Raw genomic sequence first — 21,257 nt, forward strand, 5'->3', positions numbered from 1 at the left:
GGAACGCTCCCCACCGCCACTACGTATCGGTCTACACCTTCCACACCTCGGCATACAAAAAGCGCGCCACCCCACCCCACCCCGCCCCGCCCCGGCCTCAACCAACGACCCACGCTTCCCGCGGAGACGACGAGACCCATCGATCGATCGACCGATCCAGACGACGACGAGTCTTCTCACACACACACACAGAGCGCGCGGCGGTTGCCACCATCAGGCAAGCAAGAAGGAGGCCACCGCCAGGCTCGATCGACTCCGTCTTCTTTCCCGGGCTTTTCTCCCGCGGGGGGCCGACCTATTCTTAGGCGCCCCGCCGAAGAAAACCGCGGCGCCCCGGGTTTCGCTCGCAGGGCTATGGCCGCGGCCGCGACGTCGTCCACCACACCCGCGGCAACCACTTCCACCGCCAACAACACAACCACCGCCTGCTGCTCATCGTCGTCCTCCTCGTCGTCGTCGTCCTCCGCCACCAGCCCCGGCCCGCACCGCAGGCGCCTCAACGACATCGAGCGCGGCGACGACTGCTGCTGCGGGGGCGGCGACCCCTTCCTCGCCCTCGAGGACGGCGAGGGCGCCCACGGCCACGGCGTCCCCTTGCTGGCCGCCGGCGCGGCCTGCGGCGGGAGGGCGTCGCTGTTGGCGCGGAGGAGGCGCGCCGCGGGGCACGCCTGGATGAGGGCCGCCGTGCTCTGCCTGCTCGGCCTCGTCGCGGTCGTCGGCTTCCTGGGCTCCCAGTCGCAAGGCGGCCGGGGAGGAGCCGGCGGCGGCGGCGGCGCCGCGGCCGGCGCCGACGGCGAGGAGGGCGGCAGGCTCGTGCAGAGGGTGGAGGTGGCCGACGCCGACGTGATGGGGTGGACGGAGGAGAACCTGACGGCACTCACCCGCCGCCCGCCCGATCCTCCGGTACGTACTACGTGCATCTCTCCGTTAATCTCTCGGTCAAGCCCTTGCTTAATCTATTACGTACAACCGTCTTTTAGTTAACGGTTTTTCATGCATGCGCTTGCAAGAATAACCACCACGCGCGCGCACGCACTTCACTTGCTTAACCTCCATTAGCGCCAATTTCACTCTTTTCTTGCGAATAATTCCATTATTATTACTACGTACTCCTCCATTATGAACTTGGTTTTATATTTTGAACCATTATGAACTTGGTTTTATATTTTGGAAGTTGGGCGAGTAGAATTGAAGTCGATGATCTCCATGCTGGGGATGCATGAGGCCGACCGAATATTCCACACTAGAATGGGCAATAACTAACTCTAGACAGTTTACCTGAAAATGGATGAGTTAGGACGTCATGCAAGCGATAGTTGGGCGAGAAAGCCTTAGCACGCAGCACCTTGTCTCATTATCCGACCAAGCTAAACTTGTAAACAGACAGCACGGTCCAATTTGCTTCCTGGTCGATCGTAGAGTTCCCGGTGTAAACCCTCGAACTTGATAAGAAGAAAACGCAGGAGACGTGTTGCCGACTGGGTAGGGTACACGGGCGAAAAGACTGGTGATAACGACCAGTATTTTGTTTTAGATTGCACTTGTAGCTAGCGTGAGCCACTTGAACCGAAGAACTTGACGTGAGTTCCAGAGAGAGTCCAAGGCGACGCTTCTCTAAATCGTTTGATGATGCGTGGCAAGTGGGTTCCTTTTAAATGCGCGCATGTTTTCCTTGTTCTTGGCGGCATTTTTTTGTCCATAGTCTCTACATGTGAGATACATCGCTTTTGTTTCCTCTGGTGGCTGCTTGGCCGATGAGGGGCAGTGATGATTACCCACGATGCTGCCGAGGTTGCTTTCCCTTGTAATTGTCGAGTAAATCATTTTAATACTCCGTCTGTAAACTAATATAAGACGTTTTAGATCACTAGAGGGAGTGGTATATAGGAAAATTTCACTTCTCCGTGCAACAACTAAACTTTCCTGACGCAATGCCAACATTTGGTACGAGACCCCTCCGTGGCCGCATTTCTAGATGCCTCACTGGTATAGAGTCAGTTTTCCATGCAATGACTTTTATTTTCAGAAAATAAATTCAAAGAAATTGCTGAGGTGCCCTCCATTCGACTCCGTTGTCTACAAGTAATGTCCTGGTTTTGAAATTTTCATCTTGACACAACTGAAAGTTCAATGATAGCGAACTACCAGGATCCTACCAACCCTCGTATAAAATTACTGAAGTATCCAGAAGTGTAAAAAAATATGCTGCACGGGTAGAAAGAAACCAGGGAGTAGGGCCAACGGGCTTCGTGATGCATAGGTTTAGGGCAGGGCCGGCAGACACTTTCCAGGCAACAATCTTGTGCCTATGTGCGGCCAAGAAAGTCCTTTCAGGAAAGCCAAGCATTCACTCAGATCATGTGCTGTGCTCGCTTTGACCATGCTGAAGTTTCCTCTTAAACCTGGGCAGACACCGGAGATATGGATGAAGCCAGACAGCGGGGGTTACAGCCAGTGCATCGCACGCCCAAAGAATCAGCGCAGTAAGTTTCTTGTTTTACCATTCGTTCACTCCATTTTTCTTCCAGCTCCAGCTAACATTCTCGTGTTTGGCGCGCGCGTTGCAGGGACTGACAATGCGACTGTCGGCTATCTGATTGTCGACGCAAACGGCGGGCTAAACCAGATGAGGATGGGGGTATGTATATGCTTGCCCTAACCCTCGCTATTTGTCGGTGCCTTTCAGCTAACCTGGAACAATTCTTACAGATCAGTGATATGGTTGCAGTGGCAAAGATCATGAATGCGTCACTGGTAATCCCCACTCTGGATCATCAGTCGTTCTGGACTGATGCAAGGTCTGTTGTGTCGTCTTTGCTGCTCGTGTCCTGTAGGAAAACAGACACACCAAGTTAACTGACAGCTTGTCGTTTTGAATACAGTGACTTCAAAGATATATTCGACGTGGATCACTTCAAGGAAACATTGAAGGAGGACATTGTGGTTGTAGATTCCCTACCACCAGCTTATAGGAGGGTGAAGCCCTACGCGAGAGCGCCCACATCCTGGTCCAGGGTAAGAGTCAATATGTCCTTACTGATCATATATAGACTGCAGGAACATCAAAAGTTCGTTGTGTGTTTAAGCGCTCGCTCTGTTTTTGCAGGCTTCCTTTTACAGAGATTTCTCAAAGATACTGAAGAAGTACAAAGTAGTGAGATTTACCCATACGGATTCACGGATTGTCAACAACGGCCTCGCTCCTTCTCTCCAAAGGCTTCGATGCCGTGCAAACTACAAAGCGCTTCAGTACAGGAAAGAGATTGAAGAACTTGGTACTACCCTAGTTGAGAGACTGAAAAGGGGATCAGACCATTACATCGCACTTCACTTAAGGTGATTATAATTAATACTCCTACATCAAAACACTTCTTTCCTGCCGGGTTTTTTTTTTCTGCAGATCACTGATCCTTGATTTTTAATTTGCTTCTTCTATTAATTGCACAGATACGAGAAGGACATGCTGGCTTTCACTGGCTGCAACCACAACCTGACACTTCATGAGGCAGACGAGCTGACTGATATGCGACTCAAAGTGAGACACTGGAAGGAGAAGGAGATCAACAGCGGGGAGAAGCGGCTCCAGGGTGGGTGTCCCATGACGCCTCGCGAAGCTGCTGTGTTCCTCAAAGCCATGGGATATCCTTCCAGCACTAAAATTTACATTGTGGCTGGTGAAATTTACGGGGCACACAGCATGGATGCGCTGAAAGCAGAATACCCAAACATTTACACGCACTACAGTCTAGCCACAGTAGATGAACTAGAGCCGCTCGAGTTGTACCAGAACAGGCTAGCTGCTGTGGACTATATCGTGGCCCTGCAGAGCGATGTCTTTGTGTATACCTACGACGGAAATATGGCCAGGGCAGTTCAGGGTCACCGAAGATTCGAAGGTTTCAGAAAAACTATAAACCCCGACAGGTAAGTTCTTGGGAATTCCAGGTAGAATTTACTTGTTTTGATCTTAAAAATTCTTGGTCATAACTTATTTCTTGTTTGTAGGCTGAAGTTTGTAGAGCTCATTGACAAACTCGACGACGGTTCCATGCCCTGGGATGAATTCCAAAGTGAAGTGAGGAAGCATCATGAGGATAGACTTGGAGGTCCGTATGACAGATTACCTGGTGAGAGTCCAAGGCAGGAGGAATACTTCTACTCAAACCCTATCCCTGGATGCCTGTGCAAAAAGGTGCAGAGAGTAAAGTGAAGCAGGCTTGTCTCAAAGGGAAATGGTTCGGTCTTCAGAGACGCTGCTGCCGGCTTGGCAGCAGGTGTAACACGGATGGAGATGACACTTCCTCCACATGACAGGGGTGGCCGAATAGAGAGGATCCTAGTTAACTGACAGAGACCAGCCATTTTGATTTTGATTATTTCCTAGGCTGACTACACATGTAGTTGAGGGCATGGGGCCAAGAATTGCATTGTTGAGAGGAAACTTTTTCTACTGGAAAGATGGAACGAGCACAGAGATGTCGAAGTACTTGAAGGATCATACCAGCAATTATACAGGAGCAGCTAAAGTGAAAACACGTTAGGTCGAGGTCATACACTCTCCTCATGCTCGTGATGCTTCCAATTCGTTGTAGCAGTGACATTAAACACTGGGTGGGTTAGTAAGAATAATGATGTATCATGCTATGTTTTTCGGCTGTAGAAATCTGCTACCAGTCTAGACTGACAATTGTCAAAATACTTCTTAGTGTAGTTCAGAGCAATAAATTTTTTGTAAATTTTATATAGGATGTCACCTGACTGTAGCTGCTAGTAAACTCCATCAAAATTTAAAAAAAGGTTCGCAAATGTGTGCTCCTTTATATAGATGATATGGGCAGATATTATCTCCTTCTTGAGGGTCTTAGAAATTACAGAGAAAGGCATACAAAATGTAGGAGGCAGACTAGTTGAACCATAAGCTTTCGACGGGATCAGCCGATCTGAATACCTGGTTCTATCCCCAAATCCCCAAATCGATGTGGTAATCTGGATTGCGGAGGGGATCTGGTCGCGATCGTCAACGAGGCGAACATAACGCAAGGACGGGGAAGAGATGGACCTGGAGCTGTCGCCGTGCTCGCCAACATCCTCTGCCGGCGGCCGCCTTCCGCCGCGCGTTGACCGAGCTGGCTGCAGCCGCGCCGGCGTGACGCTCGCGCTCGGAGAGCATTTTATTTTGAGTGAAGTGCATCATAGGTCTCGAACTATTTTAGAGATGTCATGTAGCCCCTCAAACTATGAAAATCGTCATCCAGGTCTTCAAAGTGCAATATGAGTGTCATCCTGGTCCTTAAACTATTTCAAAGATGTCATGTAGGTCCTTGAACTATTTCTGAGGTGTCACATATATACCCATTTATTACACTTCAAGAATTTTGGAGGACGTAGATGACACTTTTCATAGTTTAAGGACCTACATGATACCTTCGAAATAGTTCGAGGACTTAAGATGCACTTCACTCTTTTATTTTTCTAGATAACTCTGTATTACCCCCTTAACTTGCCCTGTAATTCCGAATTGCACCCCAATTTCAGTTTGGTCTAAAGCAACACACATGAGCCACAATTATAAGCTACAGAAGAAGCCGACAAGAAGCGAACTCGCACCGCCTCGATGGAAGCACCGGGCTTCATCACCAAGCCCCCATCAGACTATCGCCAGAGAGTTCTCTCGCTCCAGCCCGTGGAGCGCTGACCATGACGGTGCACTTTGGACCGGTTAAGTTTGACAGTGAGGACCTGCGTAAAGGTTATGGTGCACTTTGGACCGATGTCGACGAAGCTTCATGTCACAATTCAAGCCCACCTGAAAAAAACACTAACACGATGTAGCAAGACTTGAGTGGACAACAACCCCCTCGAGAGGGTAATGACACACTATGCGCCGCCTTGAGTCTGAAGGACACGTGCTTTCAACGAAACGACAAGGTCAAGGGGGAAAGGACCGCCCATGTCAACTTCCAGCATTGCCACAACTCTACTTTGTGCATGGGGTGATGTGCATGGTGGCCGCATGTGGCAAATTCAAGTCTTGTTATATTATAAGGCGGCAGCACCGGTGCACTTCACATGGCTTTTGGTGTCCCCATGGGCATCCTGTGCTCCGCTTGTGTCGTCCGATGAGATATTGCTCCACTTTCAACATGTGGTTCAAGAGCAACTATCGCAACAACCACACAAACATGGGATTGGCCAGCCCTAACACTAGCAAGCTTCAATCAAGCAAGAGACATGGCCACATGGCTCTATTGATGTCGATCATCTCCTACGAGTTTGTCGCTAGCACTATGGCCTCCATGGCCCGACCTATGCGCGGCTAGAAGGTAGGGCAGCAAGGGCTTCAAAGGCCAGAGCAATGTCCGCCAAAAAAAATTCTTGGGTACAAATGCCATGTTCAAAGAGCTAAAGTTGGGGGAGGAACCATGACAAGACGGTGAGCTATGGTGGAGGGAAAAGTTGTGTGTTGTAGTTTTTCTCTAAGACAAGTTGCCCATTGTGCTATCAAAAGGGGAAGCTTCACATCTACAAATGAATAAGAACATGTCAACATAACACATGGTGGAGAGAGAGAAACTTATGATCTCGTTGACATAGGGACACGTAAGTGAAAACCCTTAAACCGGTTAATTTGGATGAGACTATGCTTTAAATGGGTTTTCAATTTTTGAGATGTACTTTAGACCGGATTGAAGTCTGGAATCTAAGCATGACGACAAATTTAGGGGGCAATACATAAGGCTCAATTGGTTCTTGCATGTGGAGGCCTTTTCAAGCATTAGCGAGCCAAAAAGCTTGTGCATGATTCAGCCGCCAACGCCTCACCAATACTTTGGCTTCTAATTGAATGGGAACAACTCATCGCTATGGGGCGGACCAAATATTTTGAGCTTATCTATACACACACGCACCATAGCTCTGGACAACACCATTTTTTTGTCGGACAGGACTCCAGTCCAAACATACCAATATTCTCTCCTTTTCTTTTAAAAACGCTTCGCGATATGAGGCGGCTTGTTTTTGTTTTGTTTCTAAGATCTAAGGCGACTTGTGGTGTCTGTCAGAGCTATGTATGGTTTACTGCGAAGTAGAGCTCCAGGTTGCCTCTAGCATGGGGGCTACTTGGCCAGCCCACTATGTAGCTGCAGACACATGCGCTTTTTTCGGTGTGTTTTTATCGGTTTTTCCACTATTAGTAGTGTTTTTTTTGTTTTTTCTCTAGTTTCTGCCTTCAGTCTTTTTTCTAACACACGTCTGCATTTTTTTGCAAACATTCTTAATTTTTTATATACATCAAAAACATTTTTCAAATATATGTTTCGATATGATGTCTAATTTTTTCATACACATTGTACATTTTTGGCATACATATAAAATATTTCCTTATGCACTTCTAACATTTTTTCGAAGGACGATTAATATTTTTTTCAATACATGTTTTTGAAGAAAAATCGAATATGTGTTAAAAAAATTCAAATACACTTTGAAACACTTTTTTAAATGATGCAAAATATTTTTTAAACTATTCGAAGATTTTAAAAAACAAACAGAAAAATATGAACGTCAGGTTGGGCCGACCCATTTAGAGCGTCCTTGAGGCGAGGGCATCGCTCGTCTCCCGCCACATCGCCCGGTCGGTCCATGTCAGCCCAACTCATACACGAAACCGGAGCCAGCCCTGCTTTTTTCTACCGTCCGTCTCTATCTCCCCTCCGGCAACCGGCCGGAGCCGTTCCCCGCTCCGTAAAAGAGGACGGAGACCAGAGCCGTTCTCGCAGTGGCGGAATCCAAAATCGTCAACTCGACGACCCAAACATTGCCGCCCGGGCGAACTGGGATCGCAGACCCGTCCTGACTCGGCTTAATTTCTTCTCTGGTCGGTAAGGAACCCTAGCTCGCTCGCCTGTTTTTGGTTCGTGAGAGGGTTTACCATCAAATCCATGGTTCGATTCGCCGATTCGGTTTGTATTTTTATTAATAAAGAGAGCCCAATCGATCTGTGTCCACCCATAAGTTTCTCCGGGTTCTGTACCCCATGCATGTCTGCAGTTTGTTTTTCAGTTTTTGTGAGACCAACCGAATCACCATAGTTCTCCACCGTGTAATTTTCTTCTTGGTCCGTTTATATGTCACGGTGAAACATCATAATTCATAATTCGTGTTATACTTGTCAGGTTCTCGTGTTTGCATTTATACCATTATTAGGAAAAGACGCTTACTGGGAAATCATAACCGGAACGACTGAACCTTTTCTGAATGGGCCTGTTTGTGTCAAATTAATGTGCTGCAACCCCAAGATGGGTTCAGTTAATGGAGGGACAGTGACTGCAGCCAGTCGGATGTATCATGGGTTCAAGACAAGTTGATACTGTTCTTACATAATCGTCCTAGCCCCAGTAAGAAATAATCTTAGATGATACTAGTATGATTCATCCAGTCAAAAAATTCATGTCAATTATCATTGCTCCCGTGGTACAGTATCTTTCAACCACACACAATTGCAATCTACGATAAAAATTTGGAAAGGAAAATTCAGAGGGTTAAAAAGGACTCTCTTATGGGCTCCTTTCCTTGTGACTGATGTCCGACTGTGATCCCTTCTTATTTTGCAGGCATGGGGCTGTGGTCATTTCTTGAGGGTGTCCTGCTTATTGCTAACGCTTTGGCAATATTAAATGAAGACCGTTTCCTTTCTCCCAGAGGATGGAGCTTCGCTGACGCTAGAGGCGTGCAGGGAGCAAACACCTTCAAAGGACAGATGATTGGCCTCATATACGCAGCTCAATACATGAGATTTCCATTGATCCTTCTTAATGGAATCACTATACTTGTGAAGTTTGTTTCATTCTGACAGTGGGAAGTGGTACGCTATGCAGCTCTTCTTCGGTTTGCTTCCTTGAAGATTGAGATATTTGCACTCAAACCAGGCTTTATGTATATCTTCTCGTGATTCACCCCTTCTTCCAATAGTCTTCTGTTGATGGTTGTATAGCTGTGCCTTGTATATGCACACTGCTGAGATGTGCAGTTGTGCTCAGCTAGTAATTTATTGGTTATCCGCAACACACTAGACGGTATGTGCCTAACTGTGATCTTTCATTGTTCTTTTGTATGTACATGATGTATTTGCATTTGTCCACTGTAATTTTTTCTTGTTATTCCTGATATTTTTTTGCATGATGGGATTTTTATTATCAAGCAATGGAGCACTCATGTTTCCATCTTCATAGAAGCATCAGAGAAGTTCTTATGTGTATGATTTAGAGTGCCTCTCATAAACTAGACACTGTATAGTATTATATGGTTGGGTGCCACCACTTCTATGATAGAGTATATTTCATTAGTTATTATTGGGTTTTTTTTTATCATATGTGTTCAATGTCAAACGTGGGTGTCATTTATTGGACGTCGGAGTGATTGCTCTGAATAAAGGTTATGGCCAATTCCTATTGTGTAGAATTTTTGAAGATACACGAACTTAGAAGCCATTGATGCTGACATTCAAGTTTATAGTCTGAGAAAAAAAGAACATTCAAATTCCACGAGTAAACAGTAAGCATGGCATAAAAGGTATGCATCTCATAGCGATACCTAAGCATACTAGCACGTACAAAACATAGAATCGAACCTTCTATGAGCAGCACATATACGGCTAGTATAAGTACGAGTAAACGAGGGATGAACAGATCATACCCTCCGGTTGGCCAGGCCAACGCGGCGGCTGCAACAGCAGCCTCGGCGTCGTCCGTGGCCTTCTTCTTAGAGGCGGCGTCGTCGGCCATGGTGTCGATGCAGAGGAAGTAGTGGAAGCAGAGGCAAACAGAGTTGGGGACGGATTGGGAGCAGTCGCGTCGAGACGCTCCCCAAAAACCTTATTGTCGTTCTCCCGGGCAGGATCTCGAACGACAGGGTTCCGGAGGCACCTGCTCTCCCGACCAGCCGTGCACGCGGTCGTCGGGATGGGATCGCCGGAGGCAGCACAGAGTGAGGAACAGTAGATAATGGCTAGGTCACGCGAGAGGGAGTGAGTGAACCGAACTGGTTTACTTCACTGGCCAGAGCCTTCTTATATAGTCCGTAAGGAAGAAAGTCGTGGGCCTTGACGAGGCCCACGACCGAGTTGGCCCACTCCCGGCAAGGGAGTCGTTGTTCCCGGCAAGGATCGCACTCCCGACAAGGGAGTCGACGAATACGCGGGTCACGGCAAGGGTCGCACCCCTGGCAAGGGAGTCGACGAATCCCGGCAACGCAAGTCTCGACGAATCCCGGCAACGCAAGTCAGCCCACCGTCCAACGTCTTGGATAGTGGCCCACATTTTAGCGACTCGTTAATTAATCCCTGATTAATTAATTCATTCCTGAGCGGCAAAAATAAGCTTCGGCTCGGCTCATTCCCACAACCCGCGGCGGGCGCGCGCGTCGTGACGAGGCGAGGCGTGGCGTGGCGTGGCGAGGCGGGCGGCGGAGGAGGAGGAGCGCGCGTGTACCACTCCTCTTCCCAAGCTCCCAATGGCAAGTGGTAGAGCAGCCCTTATAAAGGGGTTTCAACTCTCCTCAACTAGCAAGGTGGGACTAAACTTCCCACCACCTGCCATCTCATACATGGGCCTCAAGATTAACCAGGGATTAGTGTCTTATATGGGCCTAAGCCCATCCATAATCCAACAATCTCCCACCAGATCTCGAGGCACATAAGTTTGTCAACTATTCCAAACAATGTTTGATATACCAGAATTTTCAGTGGAGACTGTTAAGTTGAACTTCCACCTAGAGCAACAGGATTAGACTTCTTCACAACTAAACAATGGACTATGCCTTGAATTGTTAGTTTGGTGTGCAGAAGTTTCGCCTATTGTCTGCTGATACATGGCTGTCGAAGGCTAAACCCCACAGGTGGAGCTTATTAGCTATACTCCGTACCTTCTCATGAGCTTAATAGAGATTACCCAATCTCATAGACTGTGAACAGCAGTCGGGCTCACATAGGTGTGTTCCTCCAAAGAATGCTCTGTAGGTTAGCATCTTGCTTACACAAGCTTTGGAACACATTAAGACAAAAGTCAGCCTGCCTTACAGAATTGAGAGTATTGTGCATCTCCAACGGAGTGGGTTAATTAAGGATACTCTCCTCAGTTGACCGCTGGATTGTTTTCCCAGGTCCTAATTCACGGGATCTCCGATCACATAGGTTGGGTTGCCCCCATGGCAACTTACGTGGGTCTCATACCCATCTCCCCCGATGCATTTTCTATCACAATCCGTGATAGCCCTTTCGTAAAAGGGTCTGCCAGATTCTTAGCCGTCTGGATATAATCCAACGCTATTACTCCGGAGTTTCTTGATTTTCTGACAGATTTCAATCTTCTTCTTATGTGCTTTGTGGAATTCATGTTGTCCTTTGAACTCTTAGCCTTGGCAATCACTCTTTGATTGTCAGAGTTCATAAGGACAGCCGGCATTGGTTTATCAACCACCGGCAAATCCACCAAAAGCTCTCGAAGCCATTCTGCTTCGACGCATGATGTGTCTAATGCTGTGAGTTCTGCTTCCATAGTCGATCTGGTTAAAATCGTCTGCTTGCAAGACTTTCAGGAAACAGCACCACCACCAAGTGTGAAGACATGTCCACTTGTGGCTTTCATCTCATCAGCATCAGATATCCAATTCGAATCACTATACCCCTCAAGTACCGTCGGGTACCCAGAATAGTGAATTCCATAGTTCGCAGTACCTTGCAAATAACACATCACTCGCTCAACAGCATGCCAGTGCACATCTCCCGGATTGGAAACAAACCGGCTCAGTTTGCACACAGCAAATGAGATGTCAGGACAAGTAGCACATGCTAGGTACATCAGTGAACCAACCATTTGAGAATATCTCAATTGATCTACAGTCGTGCCTTCGAACTTTCGAATCCGCACGCTAGGATCATATGGTGTTGCAGAAGGTTTGCAGTCCGAATATCCAAAACGGCTCAAAATCTTCTCAACATAGTGGGATTGCAAAAGTGTAATTCCACCCTCAGAATTTCTCAGTAGCTTGATGTTCAGGATAACATCAGCCACACCCAGGTCCTTCATCTCAAAGTTGTGAGATAGAAAAGACTTAACCTCCTCAATGACCTTGAGGTGGGTCCCAAATATCAGTATGTAATCGACATATGACACAGTATAACTCCTTCGCCCCCATCATAGCGATAGTATACACATTTGCCAGCTTCGTTCACAACAAAGCCAGCAGATGTCAGAGTAGTGTTGAACTTCTCATGCCATTGCTTATGCGCTTGTTTCAGGCCATACAAAGATTTCAATAGCTTACACACCTTTCCTTCCTGACCATTTACTACAAAGCCATCCAGCTGTTGCATGTAAATTTCCTCGTCTAGCTCTCCATTAAGGAAAGCCGTCTTAACGTCCATCTGATGAACGAGAAGACCATGCGAGGCAGCCAAAGCGAGTAACACTCGAATGGTTGTCAGTCTGGCCACAGGTGAATAAGTGTCAAAGAAATCCTCTTCTTCTTTCTGGGTATAACCCTTGGCCACAAGCCTAGCCTTGTACTTCTCAACAGTACCATCGGGCCTAAGCTGTAACGCCCTCGATGCGGCTATATCTCCTACGTGCCGAAGCACGACTTAGAGGCATAACCGCATTGAAAGCAATGTCGCAAGTGAGATAATTTTCGCAAACAACCCATGTAATATAAATAAAGGGGAAAGGATACATAGTTGGCTTACACTCGCCACGTCACACTAATACATGAATAACATTACACTCATCCAATACACTCAGGGTCCGACTTCGGTACCAAAATAAAGATCAACCCCCATATGTGACAAAGTCCCCGATCGCCCCAACTGGGCACCACTACTGATCATCTGGAAAAGACACGTAGTAACGGCGAGAGTCTTCATCGAACTCCCACTTGAGCTCGGTCATGTCATCTGGAACGGTATCATCGGTCCCTGCATCTGGTTTTTAAAGGAATCTGTGAGTCACGGGGACTCAGCAATCTCACACCCTCGCGATCAAGACTATTTAAGCTTATAGGTAAGGCAAGGTATGATGTGGAGCTGCAGCAAGCGACTAGCATATATGGTGGCTAACATATTCGCAAAAGAGAGCAAGAAGAGAAGGCAAAGCACGGACGAACAACTATGATCAAGAAGTGATCCTAGAACAACCTACGTCAAGCATTACCCCAACACCGTGTTCGCTTTCCGGACTCTGCCGAGAAGAAACCATCATGGTTACACACGCGGTTGGTGCATTTTAATTAAGTTAAGTTTCAGGTTATCTATAACCGGACATTAACAAATTCCCATCTGCCCATAACCACGGGCATGACTTTCGAAAGTTCAAATCCCTGCAGGGGAGTTCCAACTTAGCCCATCACAAGCTCTCACGGTCAATGAAGGATATTCCTTCTCCCAAGACAATCCGATCAGACTCAGCACCCCGGTTACAAGACATCCTCGACAATGGTAAAACTAAACCAGCAACACCACCCAGCTGTGCCGACAAACCCCGATAGGAGCTACACATATCTCGTTCTCAGGGCACACCGGATGAGCAAGACGTCGGGTAGGCCAGCCCAGAGTTGCCCCTGGTAGCCCCGGACATCGCTCAGTTGGACCAACACTTAGAGAAGCACTGGCCCGGGGGGGTAAAATAAAGATGACCCTTGAGTCCGCGAAACCCAAGAGAAAAAGGCTAGGTGGTGAATGGTAAAACCGATGTTGGGCATTGCTGGAAGAGTTTTATTCAAGGCGAACTGTCAAGGGGTTCCCATTATAACCAAACCATGTAAGGAACGCAAAATCCGAGAACATAACACCGATATGACGGAAACTAAGGCGGCAAGAGTGGAACAAAACACTAGGCATAAAGCCGAGCCTTCCACCCTTTACCAAGTATACTAGATCATCAAAGGCGCGCGTTGCTGCACCCGTCCATTTTGACAGTATATGATACAATTATATGCAAGAGCAGTATTTGAATCATGTGATATATTATCACATTATATTCAAGGATATATGCACAGATGTGCAAGAGGGGTAGTTTATCTTGAAGGGCAGAAGCATGAAGTATATGCACGGATAGATCAATTTGGATAGGATACCTAAACATATGGGACTTCAAAGGGGCTTGCACACTACGGATTTGGGGGCCTTCTGGAGAGAGAATAACAAAGGCGAAGCGGCCGGAAACCACAACAGGATGTGTAGGGTTTCATCGTTATACCCTGCCCACCACAACGGCACATAGCTCCCTCTCTCTTACAGCTGCCATTGGGCAATAAGAGGTGTGAGAAGCAAAAGAAAATGAGAAGAACTCATGGAAAAGAAGTAAAAACACTTGATGATCTTCTTGGGTTACTATATTTTAATCAGTAAGAATGTTGGTCCTGCACCAAATCATCTCGTTAGCAATGGAAAGTTTACTACGGTAAAATGTAGCCAAGCAAGCAAGTAGGAATAAACTAATATAAGAGCGTTTGGATCACTACTTTAGTGATCTAAATGCTCTTAAATTTCTTTACTGAGCAGGTACTTGATTGTTCCACCAATGACCCCTCCGTTAGTGATATCCAAGAATGATACAACCGAGAACATAACAGTTTTGTTTTGAACTGATAAACAGAATTGCTGCTCCGGTTGAAAACAATAATCTTGATCGTCCAATCGAATGACAAAAATATACACAACGATATTATGTTACTACAGCTGGTATATCTTATATAGCTAAACCCAACAAATGAGTGCACTACAATATGTTTCTAACAGGTTGAGCCACTGGAGCACTAAAACTGTATATCATATAGAGCAATTAAATTTTAGAATGTTCACTTACTGAAGGCCAAGTGGGAAATGGAAGATCGTCTCCAAGTAGTAATGATAAAACCAAAGGATGTGCTTGAGTATATCAGACAAAATATTCAAGTTTACTTATCTTTCCAATCTAAGCATGTACCTTGTCAAGGCCTGGTTATTGAAAGCTGAACCTTTATCTCTGAATCCAATTGCTATTTCACCTACAAAAACATGAACTAAATCTGCAAAAATGGAACGTGAAAAACATCATATTAGCATACAGAGAAAGTTCTACTACAACCAGAACAGACTATGTAGAAACTTACAAAAAGGTAAAATACATAATGATCTGAGAGGGGGGAGCAAAATTACAGAAGTCCAAATCTGAAATATAATAGAAGTCAAGGAGAAAATAAAGGCTTACAAAGAATGGTGCCAGATGAGAAAATCATATTGCGCAAAAAAAGTTGCAAGTATTTATCCATGCAGTATAAGAAAGCCACCTGCAGACATATGTATGTTTTGGTACGCTTTCCAGTCTTACCTGAATTTAGAAATACTTACAACTAATTAGATGGAACTAAATGGAAACAACTAAGAAAGTTGAATGTCTGCCAACACTCTCATGACCTAGGTGTTCCTGGCTGTTGAGTGCCATTAAATGAAATTACCTAGCAGAAGCAAAAGGCTGCTAATTCCATTCTGAATCAAGTGTACTTTGTGTATCTTGAGAAACATGAATTTATGCGACAAAATCATAAACCAGCAAGAAGTGTGTTAGGAGATTAGCATAACAATATTCTGTTCTTGATCCCTCTCTGCACTGCATCGTTTGCAAATGGATCAGAAAATTACATCATTGTAGTGGCCAAGAAATATCTAGTCTCACATCTCAAGGAAAAAGAGGCGACATTAGGGATACATGCAAATATGAAGGAGTAGAAGATATAGAATCAGTTGGTACACATGAAAAAACTATTGGACCAAAAAAGAAACACCGTGCCATCTCTTCACGAAGGTAAATGATTGTATAATGTTATTTACATGCTATTTAGTATTTACAACCCATTTCACATCAAAGTGATCTCCTAAAATGTAAAGGATCCTTGAACAAAGTTTGATAGTATATGTAGTTTAGAATTGATATGGAATTTAAAATTAAGTAAATTTGATTTAGCAAGTGGAATTTAAAATTAAGTAAATTTGATTTAGCAAGTGAAGAGTGATTTTTGCACTTGTAATATCAAGTCCAAATTTGACTGCCCCGTAAAATATACAGTTTCAGACTCAACTTTCTGTCTTGAGACACTTTCCTGAATTTACAGAGTACATCATTGCATCAGTGCAAGGATTCTTTTTCAATTCATTCCTCTAGATGCCCACTCCCTGCATATTGTTATTCTGTAGGTACAAAAAATTCAACAGTAACATCAGATATTGCACATAACAAATGAGAGATGAGGGCATATGTACAAAGAAATTAGTGATACCAAAAATTCAACAATAACACCAGATATTGCACATAAAAAATGAAAAAAATGGGAGATAAGAGCATGGGAGAGCGGATGTAGGATCATGACCAGAGAGTGAACTCGCGAACTTGCGAGGTTTTTGGGCACGCAGGGTACGATGGAGAACAGACCAACACGGACAAGGTGCAGGTGGCGGAGGTGTTGCCTTGCATCGGGTACACCGGGCCACTGCTTGCGGAGCATTCGCTGACACCTAGGGTGCGGAACTCCACTCCATGGTCGCATGATCAGTTGCATGCACGACACAAAATGTGAATGAGGGAGTGTTACCGATAATAGGAAAGGGAGGACACCAGCACACCACTCACCCGCGTCAATGCCAACGCCTGGAGTGGTACAGCATCAGGCAGCAGCCGACTCACTGCCTCCGCCGTCATCGTCTTTAGGTTTTCTCTAGTACTGAGAGAGATAGAGGAAGTAAGGGGTTTGGCGAACGACGGTCTGGGGAGGAGAGGGCCATTTGCTGCCTTTGGTTCGACAAATGGGCTAGACAACCCAATATTGGTCCAATTAACCAGAAGTCCAAAAGGGCTATGAGAATAGTTGCTCCTAAGACATGTGGCCCATCTCATGAAAAAATAGCAGTTTCAAAGCAAGATCAGACAGCCAGGAATGCTTAGAACATGAAATCGAATGGCCAGGAACAAATGCTGGGATAGATTTGGCTCATGAATGTAGAAGATGAATATACTGGGCAAGAATTGAACCAATGTTTTTCCGTTAGTGGTGTAAGGCTATATAAATTCGGTAGCTGAAACGAAATCAATAAATTGACAAAAAATATTTTTGCATGAAACAAAATCAATAATTGACGAAAAACATTTCTGCATGTAAATCAAATGCTTATGATCACAAACAACTATTTATGTCAATATAATATCTACCGTACTTGTACTCTCCTTGAGCATGATTTCTGTAGAATAAGAATAATAAACAATATAAAGAAAGGAACAAATCAGTAAATAAACAATTACCCTAATCCATGCCGTTAATGAATCGTCGTACATCTTTTATTCCAAACAACAACATGCAGCAGAAAAATTAGGCCATAATTATGGCTATAGAAATTGGGTACCTGAAACAAAACAAAAACAGACCAATTAAGCAAAATAATGATACAATGCATATCCATGCAATGACATGAGAACGATTGCATCAAAAGCTAAGAGCAATTTTTGGAAGAGAAAGGCAAAGTTGTTGCTCAAACGGCAGTAAGTAGCCAAGAAGTAATGTCTGAAATTTGGATAAATTATTTCTCTCAGACGAACAGAAGTCAAGGACACACAAATGCATATCCAATGGACGCAGCGATTCGGTGCTCGAGCTCAGCTGCTCCCGAAATCGCTAGCGTTGGCTCATGTATGGGGATCGCAAAAACCGGTCTGTCGCATCTGCACCGAGACAGCGAAAAAAGGGATACGCCGCTTATACGGGAGCGAACAGTGCAACCGTGCGGGCCCAAAACGTATGGGTGATCCCATGTCCGTGTACCAGGCCGTCTACCTTTTGGGCTGAGCCGTGGAACAATTACGTCGGAGCGAACCTGAGCCGTTCTGGAAGCCTGCCACCGGCACGGACGGCTGCCCTTCCCCAAGGCTGCGGGAGGCTGCGGTTCCTCCGGCGGCCGGCGATGCAAGATGCTGGGCTTGAATCCTTCTGGATGCGGTCGACCAGTAAGTCAACCCTGCCCGCTTTGGAGATCTACCCTTGCATGTGCCCCCATGACAGAGCCGTCGGCTGACGCCGACTTCGCTGCCCGCCATGGCCGTGGGTTGCAGGTTTCCGGTGCGAGCGGAGTTCGCGGACAGCCTGGAACATCCAGATCCGGTGGCTCTTAAGGTGCTCCCGCGACGTGATGCCACCCCTGCTACGCCGGCGGATTCGAATGCTGGCTCCGGGTGCAGGCAGCACGTTGGTTGCGCTAGCCCTGGGAGGACGCAGGGTGAAAATCGCTGTCGACGGCCGGGCTCTCCGACGAGGTCTGCGCAGTCCACCCACAAGGTAAATCCAGAGGCGCCGGGATGGACCAAAAGGTACAACTTGAATCCTGTCCTGTCTAACTGTTACTATTTTTTTAGCAAATGGTGCGATTTTCTTGTGCTATGCTCGCTGAGATGTTAGTGGTGTGTGTGATTTGCCGAACAGAAAAGATGAAATTGCTAGTTCATGTGATGTATGGTTGAGATCAGTAGGAAAAGTTATCCGCGGCAGCACTCGTTTGGGTCTGTTTCCTACCGATGGTTAGTTACATATTTTGTTCTTGTTTGTAAATTCAGTTTACATCTTGAGAGTGTGCCACCGGACAGAACGCCGTGTCCATATAGATGAGTGCTTTAGAGCAGTCAATTCGCAAGTATGCCCTGCTCCCCGCTCGTCGCAGTCCTGGCATCCCGCTTGTCCCCACATGCATCGTCTTTCTGTCTCCGCCGGTGCCACCACCACTCCTTGCTCGTTGCTGCCAGTCGAGCAAGATGTCCGGTGCTGCGGTGGACAAGCACAAGACGCCAACGGAGGAAGAGAATAAGAATCCGGCGTGGGAGGATGAGGAGGACAAGGATCAGGCGAGAAAGGAGGTGGTTATAGGTCTGATACTTAGCATGATTTATTTTCAGTATTCTCTGTAGTTTATAAGCAGCAAATGCCACCAGGGAATGCTCCATGTTGTAAGAAATTTGTGAACTCTGAACCTAGTCAAGTGCTTCTACTACAAGGTACTCCCTCCGTCTCATAATGTAAGACGCTTTTTAACACTAGTGTAGTGTCAAAAAACGTCTTACATTATGGGACGGAGGGAGTACTATATAGGTACCTGATATTTGGAAACTGTCAAATCCCTTTACCCGCTCACACAATATCCCTGAAACAGCAACTGTTCCACTGATTTTCTGAAACAGCAACTGTTACAATGAAGAAAAAGCCATCACTGGTTTGTCACAGCAGGTGGGTGCAGGAGATGATGATGATGCGCTGCTAATATTGGACTTGCCAGGGGTAAGCTCATTTTCATACTCAAGAAACATGCTTGTGGCCCTAACAAGTAACACTACCTGACATTTTCTTACTCTTATGCACATGGACAGTATGTATAATGCCACCTGAAGCATTTTGGTACTGCATGTCAGTATGTGTAATGATTTATTTTTAGTATTCTCTTTTCAGCAAAGGGTCATTTTTGTGGCAGCCCAGAGATAGGAAAACTGTGTCTAGTCAAGACCTGCTTAGCAACAAAGAGTAAGTGGCATCTCCAGAGAATTGAAGTTAATAGATACTAAAGTCCCCATGCTACCTGCTTGTTTTAGTGAAAGGACCAAACCAAATATCCTTCATTTTTAGTACTAGTACATGCCACTCTTAATTTTTATATAACCATTAATCTCAATTGGTGAAGATTATTACTCCATCTGTTCACTTTTGTAAGTCATTTTAGGCAGCTGAAATTAAACTGTTTTAAGTGCTGTCCTAAATGTCTAGGACGTCTTATAGAAGTGAACGGAGGGAGTAGTATCAATCTATACAATAGCTTTTTTTCATCAGTGCTCCCTAGCTGCATGTCCCAGTTCAGTACACGTGCATGTCCGCATGTTTGCTAGCTGCATGTATTGTTATTGGAACAAATGATCGGCATGAAAAAGCTTGATATAAGCTACAAAGTAAATTCCTGAAACTTTGTTCTAATATTCAGGACAGGTCTTCAGAGCAGCTGCCATTGACTTGGAAAAGTTCAGGACTAAAATTTGATGTTCAGGAGAATCAAATTCATCGTAAATAAGGGGCTGCCATTGACTTGTCCTTCATCGCAAAGTTCAGGAGAATCTGAATGTATGTTCAGAACTATGAAATCTGGTGTTCAAGCACATGTTCAGGATGTGAAATCTGAAACCTGAATCTGATGTTTAAGCTAGCAGTGATGTATGCTCACTGAAATTATGTTAGTTTTAAAACTGCTCGTTGCTGCATTTGATAAACTGAATCTAGCGCTGTATCAAATGGACCGAAGATTTGCTTGTTGCTGCAAGTCTGAATGTAGTTTTAACATTGTTCAGGACTGAAATCTGAATGTGAAACTGATACAAAGATAGCATTGATGTATGTTCAAGCTAGTTTGCACATGGACACTGAAATCGTATATAGCTAGTTTGCAAACTAGCGTGCTGACTGCTAGTCAAACCATGCGGACGCGGACACTGTTAACTGCGGGATTAGGAGGGACGTTGAGGACGGCAGTGGGGTGTGAGGACGAGATTGTGTGTGTGTGTGTGTGTGATTTGAGAAACAGGGGATGAGATTGTGTAGGTTTCGGTGTGGGGAACGAGCGAACATATACTCATGAACTAGCTGGCGACCTCGGGACGGCTCAGCCTCGTACAGAAAAATGACTGGGCCGTGTCCACTACCGCTGTTCCGCGTACGGGTTGATGTTTGCCGTCGTAATAAATGCGCCAGCGCACGCGCTGTGATCGGAAACAATACTGCCTGAATACGAACTGGAATACATTGCAGGGCGCTGATCCACATGCGAATGAATGGGGGAGATTTCAGGATCATCTGAGCCTGAGCTTAGAATTGGATATCCCATATCCAATATCCCTACGTACCCAGAATGACTTAACCTTGCAACCTTTCCATCGGGAGCCAGCCGCTGGCACGTACATACGTCCGCTCCACTACGCCTGAGATACCCCACGCGACGTTGCTCAAAAGACCAGAGGTGCGCCAGGAAGTCGGCAGTGACGAAGACCACACGCGCGCGGCCATCAAGGATCTCCAGTCGGTCATGGCTAGATGCACCGAAAGCCAGACTCAACGCTCATCTTTTGGACAGTCCCCACGACGACGTCCCTGTATAGCAGCGTGCATCCCGGCACCACGCCTCGACGGCTCGTCATCGGTTGCCTTGGCCATGACGACTCCTT

General features: G+C 45.9%; 3 protein-coding genes across 10 annotated transcripts; all 3 read left to right on the forward strand.

The window, feature by feature from the left end:
• Positions 1–354: 354 nt before the first annotated feature.
• On the forward strand, positions 355–4,741 carry LOC119281689 (O-fucosyltransferase 19-like). Its single transcript, XM_037562153.1, has 8 exons — positions 355–903; positions 2,411–2,483; positions 2,568–2,638; positions 2,710–2,798; positions 2,883–3,015; positions 3,107–3,336; positions 3,448–3,924; positions 4,006–4,741. Exons 1-8 carry the CDS (start codon positions 355–357, stop codon positions 4,208–4,210), a joined length of 1,827 nt encoding a protein of 608 aa, XP_037418050.1. The 3' UTR covers positions 4,211–4,741.
• A 2,898-nt stretch (positions 4,742–7,639) lies between these two features.
• LOC119281699 (immediate early response 3-interacting protein 1-like) lies at positions 7,640–9,155 on the forward strand. The gene is made up of 2 exons (XM_037562164.1): positions 7,640–7,877; positions 8,610–9,155. Exon 2 carries the CDS (start codon positions 8,612–8,614, stop codon positions 8,846–8,848), a length of 237 nt encoding a protein of 78 aa, XP_037418061.1. The 5' UTR covers positions 7,640–7,877; positions 8,610–8,611; the 3' UTR covers positions 8,849–9,155.
• An 8,671-nt stretch (positions 9,156–17,826) lies between these two features.
• On the forward strand, positions 17,827–20,433 carry LOC119281710. Of its 8 annotated transcripts, none has more exons than XM_037562174.1 (5): positions 17,827–18,017; positions 18,123–18,345; positions 19,239–19,335; positions 19,490–19,575; positions 20,032–20,433. In XM_037562174.1, the coding sequence occupies exons 1-5, from the start codon at positions 17,975–17,977 to the stop codon at positions 20,111–20,113; spliced, it is 531 nt and encodes a 176-aa protein (XP_037418071.1). In that variant the 5' UTR covers positions 17,827–17,974; the 3' UTR covers positions 20,114–20,433. The 8 variants fall into 8 exon arrangements, 3 of the variants coding, with proteins under 3 accessions (XP_037418071.1, XP_037418076.1, XP_037418080.1); XM_037562179.1 differs by having other exon boundaries at positions 17,828–18,017; positions 20,027–20,433; XM_037562183.1 differs by having other exon boundaries at positions 17,828–18,017; positions 19,504–19,575.
• The last annotated feature ends 824 nt before the right edge of the window (positions 20,434–21,257 follow it).

This window comes from Triticum dicoccoides, chromosome 1A, assembly GCF_002162155.2.
Source record: "Triticum dicoccoides isolate Atlit2015 ecotype Zavitan chromosome 1A, WEW_v2.0, whole genome shotgun sequence".
In the NCBI taxonomy this organism is placed as follows: Eukaryota; Viridiplantae; Streptophyta; class Magnoliopsida; order Poales; family Poaceae; genus Triticum; species Triticum dicoccoides.

Coding starts and splice junctions, on each gene's coding strand:
- LOC119281689 (XM_037562153.1), top strand. CDS start 355: ATGGCCGCGGCCGCGACGTCGTCCACCACACCCGCGGCAACCACTTCC. Junction 2,799..2,882: donor TCGTTCTGGACTGATGCAAG/GTCTGTTGTGTC, acceptor TTTTGAATACAG/TGACTTCAAAGATATATTCG. Junction 3,337..3,447: donor TACATCGCACTTCACTTAAG/GTGATTATAATT, acceptor TTAATTGCACAG/ATACGAGAAGGACATGCTGG.
- LOC119281699 (XM_037562164.1), top strand. CDS start 8,612: ATGGGGCTGTGGTCATTTCTTGAGGGTGTCCTGCTTATTGCTAACGCT.
- LOC119281710 (XM_037562174.1), top strand. CDS start 17,975: ATGCAAGATGCTGGGCTTGAATCCTTCTGGATGCGGTCGACCA. Junction 18,018..18,122: donor CTTCTGGATGCGGTCGACCA/GTAAGTCAACCC, acceptor CGTGGGTTGCAG/GTTTCCGGTGCGAGCGGAGT. Junction 18,346..19,238: donor CTGCGCAGTCCACCCACAAG/GTAAATCCAGAG, acceptor TTTCTGAAACAG/CAACTGTTACAATGAAGAAA.